General features: G+C 34.5%; 1 protein-coding gene across 3 annotated transcripts in view; it reads left to right on the plus strand.

Moving 5' to 3' along the window:
• SKIC3 (SKI3 subunit of superkiller complex) overlaps positions 1-13,663 on the plus strand; it is a 116,891-nt gene that overhangs the window by 29,973 nt on the left and 73,255 nt on the right. For all 3 annotated transcript variants that reach the window (XM_021008782.2, XM_021008772.2, XM_021008788.2), the window contains 6 exons: positions 689-787; positions 907-1,015; positions 8,721-8,861; positions 10,696-10,797; positions 12,253-12,392; positions 13,528-13,614. In XM_021008782.2, coding sequence (XP_020864441.1) covers positions 689-787; positions 907-1,015; positions 8,721-8,861; positions 10,696-10,797; positions 12,253-12,392; positions 13,528-13,614 — 678 coding nt within the window. The remainder of the gene's footprint in view (positions 1-688; positions 788-906; positions 1,016-8,720; positions 8,862-10,695; positions 10,798-12,252; positions 12,393-13,527; positions 13,615-13,663) is intronic.

Consider the following 13,663-nt stretch of genomic DNA (forward strand, 5'->3'; position numbering starts at 1 on the left):
TTGCATGGGGCATGAGAAATTAAATAACTTGCCCACGGCCACATAGCAGTTGGTGTGAGATATGGCACTTAAACCCAGGGCCCCCAGCTCTGTGGGAGGCACACTTGTTCACTAGATTACTCTGTCTTTTTAAGACTATTAACTTGCAGAACAGATATTAATCTATAGGAAGAGCAGTTTTCTTAATGGGAGTTCCCCACACTCGTGAAATATTGGAGATACAGAGACAACAGTAAAACAATTCCTGTTTACATTCCAATGGAGGAGACCACATTTGTGTAATACAGTGTATGTACAAAATGAACCCAAGGTGGTTTTGAGGGGAATGCCTCAGTAGCTGGAGAGATCAGGAGAAAGGCTCGTGTAGAATGTGGTGCTGAGCTGCATTTTGAAGGAAATTAGGGACTCAGGGAGGCAGCAATAAGCAGGAAGTCCTTCCCTCGCATGCACAGAGACCTGGTGGCAGGAAGAATGAACGTGGTGTGGACTTGGATGCTGTGCTTCTCAAAAATGATCCATTTCTTTTCATGAAAAGAATCACACTTGGACTGTACATATAATAAATGGGAAGATCTTTGGAACTAAGAAACAGTGAACACTGTGCTTTAAAAAAAACCTTATAAAGTCTCCATTTGTTATATTTGTAATTTCAGTGTGCTGTAATGATGTCCATAATTTGTCTTTTTAGCTTTTTGCTGCATTTGAAAATGCTTTGAGCTCTTCAGATAATATTCCTAGCGAAGATCATGAAACACTTTATAGACACTTCATTCAGTGTTTGTCTAAAGTAAGATTTTCAAATATCTTTTTACAAAAATTCTTACATATATATCCACAGTGTAAGTTTATTTAGAAATATTTTACTAATATGAATATTTAGTTTCATTTTGTCTTTATATTTTTAAGTTTCCTCATGAGACTGCTAGGATGAAGAAAGCATGTGAAGGTATGATAAACATCTATCCTACTGTATCTTATCCATTGGAAATGCTTTGCTTACATTTAATTCAGTCAGGTAAGTTGAAGTTTTTTGTTTGTGTTTAGAATTTTTGTTGTTTTCAGTGTTGAATGTATATTACATTCAAGTAATTAGGTTGACACGGCACATAAATGAGTATAGGAAGTATAGGACATGGTTCTCAACTTTAAGAGAACAAGGTCTAATTAGAGAGAGAAAGCATATGCCTGTATAACTACTATTGCAAAGAATTTTGTGCTGTATCAGATGAATTGTATGGTCAACCTTCTGAGGAAGATGTGTGCCTTGTAGAATAAGTTCCTTAAGGCCGGTGAAGCTTTGTGAAGACCTAGGTTTTGAAGGATAACTAGGAAATAAACAGTAATATAAAGAGGTTGGGGAAAGAGCAAAGTCATTTGGTGTCAGAAAAGTTACGAGTGAGTGAACTATGAGGCATATTTTATCAATAGTGAGAATAGGTTAGTGTAATGAGGATGGAAGGATTATGTAGTAGAATATATGGAAAAATAAGAATTTCTTTATGGTATATTTTGGAAGTAACAGAATATAAGTATATAATATGTGTATATGTATGATAAAAATATATAGAATATAGAATATAAAAATATTTAATATGTACTTGTGAAGACTCATTCTTTTCTACTAAAGAATGAGTCTTGACAAATACATATTAAAAACATTTTTTTTTCCCATTTAGGTTTAGTTCTAGCAATGGACTGAGAAAATAAACCTTGGAGAATGTTTGGGGAAATTTTTATAGGAGGACTGGAGCCAATAAAATAAAGAATAGAGGTTAGAAAAGCAGGAGAAAAACCAAGAAAGTTGTAATGTCACACTTTGCTAATTTGATTAATGTCAAACTTCAGAAAGGTCTGGGAGAAGTAAGGGTGAGAAGCAGGCCATAGTAGTCCTGCAGTGTGATCAAAACAATTGAAGAATGAATACAATACTCCCACTCCTAGTAGATAAGTTGTCAAAGAATATGAGAAGTTTTCACAAGAAAAATTGCTAACTATAAATGGCCATTTGAAAACATGCTTTAAGTCACTAATACTAACAGATGTTCAGATTTCAAATCAACCACAAAGTTGGCAAAGATGATCAAAAGGGCAATAATGGAGGTGCTTTGGGAAAACAGATATATTCATCCACTTGTGTAGAGCTATGGCTTGGTATAATTTTTCTGGAAAGAGATTTGGAATTATGTAAGAGAAGTGGCTAAACTGTACAGCACATTGCTCAGCACTATTGCTATTGGACATAATTTGAGAAGGAAACAGAAAGGTCAAAGCCAAAAGCAAAGGTCCAACATAAAATATTCATAGCAGCACTCTTTTTAATACTAAGGAACTAGAAATAAAGTAGATGCCCACTGGTTGGGGAATAACTGTAAACATGGTGTGTGAATGCAATGAATTATTATTGTGGAGTGAGAAATGATGAATATGAGAAATTCAGAGAAACACTGGAAGATTTGTAATAACTAATTCAGAGTGAAATAAGCAGAATCAAGAAGACAGTTTACTCAGTTGACTACAGCAGTGTAAATGAAAATATCACTAAAATTACCCAAACTAAATAACTGAAAAACCAATGACTGATATAGAGAACATATAATGAAATGTAGTCACTTGGGCAGAATGTTGTAAATACTGTCAAAATGGATTAGTTTAGGGTAGTAGTGTCAACTCAGAAAGGGATTCTTGTGGTCCATATTGACTTAGAAAATCACAGGTAAATGTTATCTATGTCATGTTGTATTTTTAATTTATCTTGTTAAACATTTGCTATTTACATTTTAATCTGATTCTTACTAGGGAGTTTTATAGATATGTGATGGTTTTGATGCCTCTTCTGTACAGGGTGTTATTGCTTATATGTTTTTTTTAATAAAGAAAGGCTCATTCTAGAGGGAAATGGAGGTTTTTCCTCCAGAAATATCTATGATACAAAGACAAAAGGAATCAGCAAAACATCTGGAAAGAAAAAGATGCATGCTCTGTAAGGAATAGATTATCACATAACTCTTCAGTAACAAGAAGGGTATAATTTTCATATTTATGGTAAACACTGCCTTTCAGCCAGGAAGTTTTTTTTTTATTAAATTGGCCGTTGTTCATGTTAACAAAGGTAATAGTTAGAACAGGACTAGCCTTCTCTAAGGAAGACAAAAATGGTAAGTTGTCATTTTGTTTCCTTCTGTTCCATGGCATGAAGACTCTACCTTCCCTATTGAGGGAGATGAGAAAGACCAAGTGGGAATACTTCGGCACCCTGGCATGACTATTTAAAGATGTTAAGTGTTGTTCACTAATAAATGTCAACAGATACCATTGTTTGCATGGTATACAATGCCTTGCATACAGTAGTGTTTAATATAATTTAATTGAAATTAAGTGTTGTGCTCTCCTGGGATATAAAATAGTCTGCTGTATTCTTTTTTTTTGTTTGTTTTTGGCAAGGCAGTTGGGGTTAAGTGACTTGCCTGGGGTCACACAGCTAGTAAGTATCAAGTATCAGAGAGGTCACATTTGAACTCAGGTCCCCCTGACTTTATATCCAGTGCTGTATCCACTGTGCCGCCTAGCTGCCCCTGTTGTATTCTTTTGATAGATAGTAGGGAACAGACCTTGCCTCCTAAATAAGGTTACAGAATAATAGAGACAAGACAGGCAAGTATAACCAATTGAGCTGTATAAATTCAGTAATTTTCTTTTTTTCCTTTTTTTTAAAGGCAGTTGGGGTTAAGTGACTTGCCCAAGGTCACACAGCTAGTGTCAAGGGTTTGGGCTGAGGCCAGATTTGAACTCAGGTCCTCCTGACTTCAGGGCTGGTGCTCTATCCACTGCACCACCTAGCTACCCCCAGTAATTTTCAAAGTGCTGATATTAAGGTGGTAGGTAGATAAGGGATTATTCTGGAGAATTGGAGAGTAAGTAGGGCTAATTAAAGGTGGGAGGGTTTTAGCGTGAAGATCAAGAAGAGCAGAATAGCAGTGTAAGGAATTATAATTTATTGTTATTACTATGACACAGGTACATGGTTTGAAATAACTTGGGGAGATGGTAAAGTATCTGGCTCATGTTGATCTCCTAATGGTTTAGATTTAATATTGAAACAAAATGAAACACTTGTAGAGAATCTGACTATAGATAGATTAAGATATACTTACCTATAGCGGAGAAAGAATATTCAGCAAGGACATTGCTGATTCAGTTGAGCACAGCTTACCTGGCTCTGTGTTCCTCAGGATGCTTTCCTGGTCAAGTATTCTGAAGCTTATTGTGACTTTTTGTACTCAGGGGACCTGAAAGTTATGTCAGCAGCTGGAGCCTTTAGTCCCCTGAGCCAATTAAGTTGAGAGTTTCAGTACTTTTTTTTTTAAGGCAGTTGGGCTTAAGTGACTTGCCCAGGGTCACACAGCTAGTAAGTGTCAAGTGTTTGGTCTGAGGTCAAATTTGAACTCAGGTCCTCCTGATTTCAGGGCTGGTGCTTTCCACCGCGCCACCTAGCTGCCCCCAAAGTTTCAGAACTTTTTAAAGAAAAGAACTAGCCCAGACCACATCTTCAGGGAAGATTGGAGTATCTCTTCCTCCTACCACCTGTGGTCAGCAGAAGGTCATTGTGAATTGGCGAATTCATACTTGGTAATGAGTTCAAATAGGTTGTAGCCTTGACAGTTCAATAGAAAGTCGTGGAAAGTGACTAGAATTGAGAGGTGATTTTTTTTTTTGTTAAATCATAACTAAACTTTCTTAGTACTGAATACTTTGAGTAATAATTACATATTTAGTCATTCTTCAGAGTCACTATAGGTATGCTGTGAATAGGACTTGTATTTTTCTTAAAGAATTTGAGCATCTGCTAAAACTGAATCAGTCAAAGAGAATGGTAAATTTCATTCTCCTTTGTGCTGCTTTCCATGTTGAGATTTGAAGAATATGTTTTTTAACATAAATCAGCTTGTTATAAGACACAGCTAGCAAACACTGAATAGCTTTCAGAGTTATAATGTGTTGAATTTTTTCCCCCAATGCTAAATGACCTTTTGGTTATATTCTATTTTGTTTAGTTTTTGAAGCGTTAGATCAGAACCTTTTTAAGGCTTTGTGCTTTGGAAACATTAGGAAATCCAAGTCAAAATAAGTAAGTGCTGACAAAATATGTTTACAGAGGTAAAGTCCTTTAGTGTTGGCCAGTTGAAATAGCATGTGAAGACCACTACAGAATTAGATAAATAATCTTTGGTTGTGGGAACTTCATACTTTCTGGGATTTTTCTTATCACATATACATACTTTATTGGAACAAAATTTTCATTTCAGGGCTTTTCATTCATAGAACTTTTTGTCCTTTGGACCTAGAATTTCAGCAGTTACAATGTATCTTCCCAGAGTTGAAGCACTTTTCTGCCCAGAGTACATGCTATAAAGTAGTTGTTTCATCTCTTTCTCTCCAATTTGCCATGATTCCAAGATTTCTATCTAACTTTCCATATTGGAATTGGGAAGGAGGAGCGTAATAAATCTCAATTCAGGGTAGTAGAGTTTGGGAATAGAAGACTTTGTCTGCCCTTCCTTAAAATAGGAACAATGTGCCTAGGCTTAATGACAATTTTAAGCAACACTGGAGTATTATAAGGGTTCTTAAGTATTCAGAGTTCACTTGGTTCTTACTCTTATAGCATTTCATCTTGTTTCTACTAGGTTAGTATTATTGAGCCTGGGGTCAGAATGAGTCTCTTATTTTTACCTAATGAAGATTGGCTGTTGTGAGCCCTAGATCATGAGCATAGCTGGAGAAAGTTATCATACAATGGTGGCTTCCCCACTTCAAGAAATTGGCACTATAAAGATGTTCATTCTAACTTTTCCAGAACTTTTTTCTTTAACCCAGTCTTTTTGTTGCTGTTTTTGTCATTCAGTTGTGACTGACTCTTTATGACCCCATTTGGGGTTTTCTTGGCAAAGATACTGGAGTAGTTTGCCATTTCTTTCTCCAGCTCATTTTACAGATAAGGAAAGTGAGGCAAACAGGGTTAAATGACTTGCCTAGGTCATACAACTAGTAAGTACCTGAGGCCAGATTGGAACTCAGATCTTCCTGACTTGAGGCCTGGCACTCTATCCACTGTACTACCTAGTGGCCTTTATTATCTATTTTTAATTTTGTAGTGTTTAGATGCTCTAGATTAGTGGTCTTCAAAACTTTTGATGGTACACCCCATCAGGAAAATTTTTTTAGCACGTCCCCTAATACGTGCATACTTATTTATGAGTTTTAAACACTTATTGCTGCACTGATAATAATGTACATTTTAAAAATTAGAAAAATAGAAACTAAAAAAAGATTTGATAAAGAGATATTAGATCCTAGAGTCAGTAGAGAGCCATTGGAGTTTTTTGATTAGCTAGTGACACGGTCATAGCTACATTTTAGAGAAATCATTGGTAGCGATGTGGAGGAAACATAAAAGAAGGGAGGGATTTGAGGTAGGGTGATCAATTTAGGATGTGAGATGTATTCTAGAGGTACAAACAATGAGGTTTGGCAACTGACTAGATATTTGGAGTGAGAATAAGGAGTTGAAAATGATGCCAAGGTTGTGTGTATAGGGAACTAGAAGGATGGTGGTGCCCTTGACAGAAACTGAGATGCAAATGATTGAAGTGTACCGTTCATGTCAAGTTATCCTATGAAATACATTCTGTCGTACCCAAAATAAAGAGGAAGGTGGGGCCTTTTATTACCTGTTATTCTCCCACAGAGCATTCCTTAAGGAGTACCTGCTGCCAGAGTTGAGCTGGGGGAAGTAGGTATGAGAGTATCAAACTTTTCTAGTGGTATCTGCACAGCTGCTACTGTGGGTACTTAAGTGTTAGGTTATAATTAGGTTAATGTTAGGTTATGTTAGTGTTAAGTTATAATTCTTCTGAGGGATGGACAGCTGGCCGAGAAGTGGGAAGGTTGGAAATTTAATCAAGGAAGTTTTGGAGATAAGGGTATATGTGTTATTTTAGGTAGAGTTTGATTAAAAGATCACTTTCAGCAGCTGTTTGTTGAACACCTACTATATGTAAGGTGTCATGTTAGGTACTGAGCATGTAAAAATGTAGAACATATTAGTTTTGCCCTCAAAGATATTACAGTCCAGTTAAGAGTAATTACTTATGCATAGAGTGAAATAGCAGTAAACAGTGACATGCACAGAACATGGTGTAATGTCGACAGTAAGAACTATTAAAAATTCAGAGAAAAGGGAGGGCCTGCATGTTGGTACTGAAGTAGAGTAGCCAGCTATTCCTGGAACTCATTTCGGTACATGAGGAGAACATAATTGATAAATCAGTCTTTATATTTCCCTTAAAAATTAATTGTATCGTTTTGTGATGTCATTTTTTTTAACTAGCACACATATCAAAATAGTCATACTTTCAGTTTCTTTGCCTAGCACCTCTGCAGAACATACGAGTTTTTAAAATTGGGGAGGGAGTTGCCCTGCAGTCATTATAGTGTCTACCAGCATTTCCTTTGCACATGGGAACGAGTCACTGTCTATGTAAAAGTATTATTTGCATTTAGTTTTAGTTGTAGTATTGAATGGAATAGTAAAAACTTCCCAGTTAACATTTTTTCTTCCTGCAGATTTCTTTTAATATTTTGATATAAATCCTGTGAAAGAAAATTCTGTTAAATTTCATTAGGTGGAGAATGGAAACTTATATACAGATATTATTGTTATAGCATGTTGTTTTGTTTTGTTCTGGCAAGTGCTTTTATTGGTTAGAGGGCTTCTTCTGGGTAGGGAATTTCCCTCTGCCAATGCAGATTGACAAGTTGTCTGCAATTTAGAGACTCCTCGGGTACTTAGAGGTTGTGACTTGCCATATGGTCAGACAGCCAGTGTCTCAATAAATATAGGATGTGAATCAGATCTTCTATCTCAGAGGCCAGGTTTCTATAAACTTTGACCTGCCTACCTCTCTGTCAAGTCTTTAATCTTGTTTTTAGTCTTTAGATGTTTTTCAAGTTTATCACTCTGTATTGGAAGCTAATTCAAGAGTTTTTACTTTTCATATTTTATTTCCTGTACCTCCCCTCTCTTCCCCAAAATAGTTGAGATTAAACCCTTTATTATATCTTAAGTATTTCTGAGGGTAGAAAAAATGAGAATATATTTGGGTTCAGAATTATATAATTGTTATTTTATTTCTTCCAAATTGATCATGAAATTAATTTCATGGATTTAATGTATAAAGTACATTTATTGCATTGGTTGATGATTACTACATAGATTTAACATCTTGGAAAAGGAAGACTTAAAAGATTGTAAAACATTTTTAATATAATTATTACACTAAGGCTACCAGTCCAATAAAGGAGCTTATTCAAAGGAAGAAACATAAGAAAAACTGGTAGGTAGTAAGATATTCCTTAAATCTTATAGCCAGTTTGTAACGTTAGAGTGCTAATCAGATTTCAAACTGTTGTTATTTAGGATGAACGTACTTAATTAAGAGCAAATTTTCTTGAAAATTTTGGCCATTCTGACATTTAAGAATTAAGTTTCTAGGTAGGAAAGGCGTGTGAATGTGCCTGAAGTGATAGGAAAGCTTGTTTTGTTACAATGTTTTTCTATAATTTTAAGGGTATACTAACTATTTAACTTTTAAAAATTAATATAAACCTGGCACTTGAACATTTCATGCATGTGAATTAAATTATTTTTTTCTTTATACCAGGAAGTTTCACTGATGAAGCCCTGCAGTATTGTTACCAACTGATGGAGAAGAACTCAGAAAGTGGTCCTGGCCTCATTGGCTTAGGCATAAAAGCACTACAAGACAAAAAATATGAAGATGCTGCCAAAAACTTAACAGAAGGTAAATACATAATGCATAAAGTGAAAAAGTAGTAGAATTGTGGTCTTAAAGTGATATTCATTCAGTTTTTAAGTACTCAGCGTTGGCCATTAAAGAACTTAAAATCTAGGTTGAGAAAGAAAAATCCATAAGAAACAATTAGCCATTTCAAATCATCTTATCAGCAGTGTCGAGAGTGGAAGCCTATCACAGAGGATGCTAAAAAGACCTGTGTTAAAAGTGCATCCTCTAATAGACACAGCTGCGCAATCTTGGACAATCACTTAACATCTCTGAGCTTCAGACAATTCTCTGTTATAGATGGTAATACTCTATTGATGAATGAAACCACAGGTTCTGAATGTATTGATGCAATAGCATCAGTTGCTATTCTGGAAAAATAAAAGGAGCACTTATAAAGTAAATCTAAGTCTATATTCAATCTATATTATTTCACAAATGAGCAAGAATGTCACCAACTTTATATTTTAGAAACTGTGAGTTCTGCATATTCATACAAAGTTATGAGGGTATCTAGTAATATGGTAGTTATGAATGAAAAATAAAAAATAATCAGGTTATTGACTTTCTCAAAAATAATTACATTGGAATCACCTGAAAACTAGATGCATATAAAACCTTTACAGTTTTGTATAAGCCATCAGTTTAAATTCATTCCAAATTAGTAATACTTTAAAAATGATTTCAGGCAAAGTCTAGTTTTTCAATTAAAAGAGCTTAGTTTTCTCTCAATTTCTCATTCCTTCATACATTTAAAAAATTCTGGCTAAGTTTTATTTATGGAACAAAATAAAAGCAAAGGGTTTTGGAGGTACTTTTAACATTCCACTTTTGTGGAGTTTCTCTAATATACTAATTTTTCAATCAATCATACAGGCTTCCTACTGGACAAGTAATAAAGCTTATCCAGTAGAATGTTACCTCCTTGAGGTCAGGGACTGTAGGGTTTTTGTCTTTGTATCCTTGGTATGGGCCTTGCTCTGTCATAGAACCCAGTGCTGGTCATTAACTTGAATTCTGCCTAACCCTTTGTTTCTATTCTGATTCAGTTTTTATTTTGCATAGAGAAAAATGACAGTTAATCATTTTGGAAAAATGTTGTCCATTGAGGGTCTGGAAGCTGCTGAAAGCCCTCAGCATTCCTTCTTGCAGTGTGACCTAGGCTTTCCCATAGATAAAGGACAGAGGAGGCGAGAAAGCCCCCAGACGACAACTTAACAGGAGGAAATGGCAGCGAAGTGCTATAAATATTTAAGAATGAACTGTTAAGTGTGTTTACTGTTACCTCTCAAGAATTCAGTATTGTGAAGTAGAAAAACAATAGCTTTGGAGTCAGAAGACCTGGGTTAAACTCCCACTTTTGACTCTTAGAACTTGTGTCGCCTCATACAAGTCATTTAACTTCCCTGGGGCTCAGTTTTCTTATTTGTAAAATGGGAGCATTAGAATATTTGCCTTTAGATGTCCCTTCTTACTCTAGATTTATGATCCTGTGATCTCTTGTATAATATGTGACACTTCCATGACTATTCCAAGCTGAGAATACCCAAAGGAAGCTAATTCTCTTTTACTTTTATAATAATGCTTCCTATTAATGATCATATATATAAATATATATGTATACACACACACCTATATATATATATATATATGTATTTGTGTGAGTGTGTGTGTGTGTGTGTGTGTGTGTGTGTGTGTGTGTGTATGAAAGCCATTATTGTACAGTGATTCAAATTGCTTTAAAATTAATAAGGCTGTTACCATTGATCCAAGTTGCTTGCTATATAACTCAATCACCAATAATCCTGAGTTTATTATTATTGTGTTCTGTTAGGATTAAAACTAAGCAGTGTCTGCATAGTAGGATGGTATCATCTGGCAGAGACTCAAGTGAAAATGCATCGCTATAAAGAAGCTATTCTGTCCTGCAATCAAGGTAACAGTATTATTGACATTTTACGATTGAGACATAGTGGTTGCTCACCTAGTTTGTTTCAAGGGCAATATAAAAGGTAGCATGGTGAAGTGGATACAGGGATAGATTTGGGATTAGGATGGCCTAGCTTTGAACCTGACTTCTTGCACTTAGATGTATAACCATGGACAGGTTACTCTTTGATCCTGTTTCCTTACTAGTAAAATAATAATAATAACAACAACAGTAACAACAATAAGAGTAATAATATCGATAGCTAGCATTTATGTGGCACTCTAAGGTTTGCAAAACACTTTATATAACTCATTTGAGTTGGGGATAATATTGCCTTTCATATCTATTTTCATGGGGATGTTGTGAGTATCAGTTGAGATAATGTATGTAAAACACTTTGCAAAATTGAAAGCGCTATACATATAAATGTAAGCTTTTGTTTTGATTTTGAGAAATATAATTTTTATGTTACTGTAGTGCTTTATTGTGTTTTTTAGGATGTAGAATTATTTAAGACTGCTTAAGTGTTTGTGTTAGATAGATTAAATCTTTAGCTACTATCTGGTAGGTTCTCAGGTATATAACCTGTCAGTAAAGACTGACTGGTTCTCCTGAAGAGTTCTTTGCACTCAGAATTTTGAGACTGGGGTAGATGGACTTCAGAATATGTTGCTAACCTTTAGGACTTAATCAAAGGTTCTGAATTGCTCCAAAGGTGCAAAGGAAATTCCTAGGGAGATCTGGAGCAGGTATGACTCTAAGAATGACATCAGCTGAAATAAAGGAGGGATTAGGGGAACCTTGATGCTCTGTGCTGTGTCTTTGGACCAGAATAGTTTTCTTCTCCTAAGGAATGCATACTGAATGTAATTTATAGCCCAATTGTGACAAGTCATTTTGGTATGGGGTGGTGGGGTAAGTCTCAACTATCTAGTAAGTTATCTTTGTCAGTATGCTGACATGCCTAGTTATTAATAGAGAATATGGCATATTTTGGTATAGTTGTGTCATCATTTCAGGTGTTTTCTTGCTGGGCTCAGTGAAGATTTCATCTTTAGCTATACGTTATCATAGGATTGGATCTGTAAAGGAACTTACAGACTATCTGGTCCCATTGTTTCATTTTATAGATTATAGCAAAAGTTCATAATAGCTAGTATCTATATGGTTCTTTAAGCTTTGCAAAGTGTTTTATGTATTTAATGTCTTTTGGTCCTCTGAACAGCTTTTTTGATGAGTCAGCTAACTTGTACATGGTTATGTAAGTAATTGGTACTAGAGCCAGATTCAAACCCACAGCCTCCAGATTCCCAATTCCTTGCTGTCTCTAATAACCACACTTTTCACGTGTGCTATATTGGTAATTTGTGCTTCTCTTGAAACATACATCTCAGTTTATTAATAATTCTTTTAAAACTCACCTTAGAGAAGATTCAGATTTTTATTTTTACATTTTCTTAGCTCTGAAGACAATAGAAAACCTCACTTCACCTGGTAGAAATCTTCATCAGAAGAACCTCTGCCTTCGTTTGAAAGCAGAGGCCTTGATAAAGCTTTCAGATCATGATTCTTCAGAAGAAGCGATTGCCACTCTAGAACAGGTATTAAGAGTTTCCCCTCAATTTTCCATGGCTCTCGTCAATCAGGTCTTTCCCTTTTAAAAAACTTTGCCTTGAAAAGTATGTATTCCCAGTACAATACCAAATCTGTAGGACTTATATTACAATCCACTTATTTCTGGTTTCCTCAAGTCATTTGCTTGACTTTTTGTCCAAAAACTAGAATCCAGTTTATTAGTAAGTGTAGACAATGACTAAATAATACTCAGACAAAATGTGCTCTATATAGTACAAGTTCTTTTTCTTTTTGTTCTTTTGTCTGTTATTAGTACACTTTAGAACAAATTTGAGGTTTTGATGTCTTAATGTTTAAAGAACATATCTTTTACCTACTGAGAAGAATAACATGATGATACCAATGACTTTTTATTAATAATGATTCTCTGCAGACATACGACTTAATAAATTAATAGAAAATAAAGTTGAATTTAAGGGACCACACTGATTTCTTAGTGTTTTAGTTTGAAATCATTCTTACAGAAAACAGCATAAAAATATGACTAGTAAATAAATACATTTTCCTTAAAGATTGTTAGCAAAAGAGATCTTTAATATCATTGCGGAGTTTGTTTAAAAATTTTGTTGATTCTTAAAGGTGATTGTATCATTATATAAAATTCTGTCATAATTTAATTTATATCGTATGTGATATGTTGATATAACATATAATAAAATTCTATAATAATTCCTTAAAATTTGAGAATGAATTAGTCAGCTATTACCTCTATTTTACTTTGGTATGAATGGATTTGTTATCAGCTCTTTAGAAGACAGATCTATGGGTCTTGTGCCAACTTTGTTTTTACAGTACCTAATATGATACCTTTTATTCATAGTAGCTTCTTAACAAATGTTTGTTGAATTGAATTTTTTGAATTTTGGAAAATTTTTTGTGTAGTTCTTAAATATTTTAAGTCATTAAAAAGATTTCTCTAGGAAATAGCATGAAAGAAACTGAGAATTAGCCAGTTGTTATTGGGCTGCTACACTATAATTTTGTGGCTTTTATGTTTTAGTATTGCCATCCTTTAATTAAACAACAAATTGTGCTATTATATGAAAAGAAAAAAAAATTTAGTAATAAATGATTTAACAACAATTTAAAATTATTTCCTAGATCTCAGATGCAAATAATATTCCAGAGCTTTTAGTTGTCAAAGGTCTTGCTTATCTAAACAAAGGCTTAACTGATAAAACTTCAAAGGTAAGTTTTTAATTAAAATTGAATTTTTAAAAATTAAAAGCCATAGAAA

Source organism: Phascolarctos cinereus, unplaced genomic scaffold (genome assembly GCF_003287225.1).
Source record: "Phascolarctos cinereus isolate Bilbo 61053 unplaced genomic scaffold, phaCin_HiC Scaffold_4;HRSCAF=312, whole genome shotgun sequence".
Classification (NCBI taxonomy): domain Eukaryota; kingdom Metazoa; phylum Chordata; class Mammalia; order Diprotodontia; family Phascolarctidae; genus Phascolarctos; species Phascolarctos cinereus.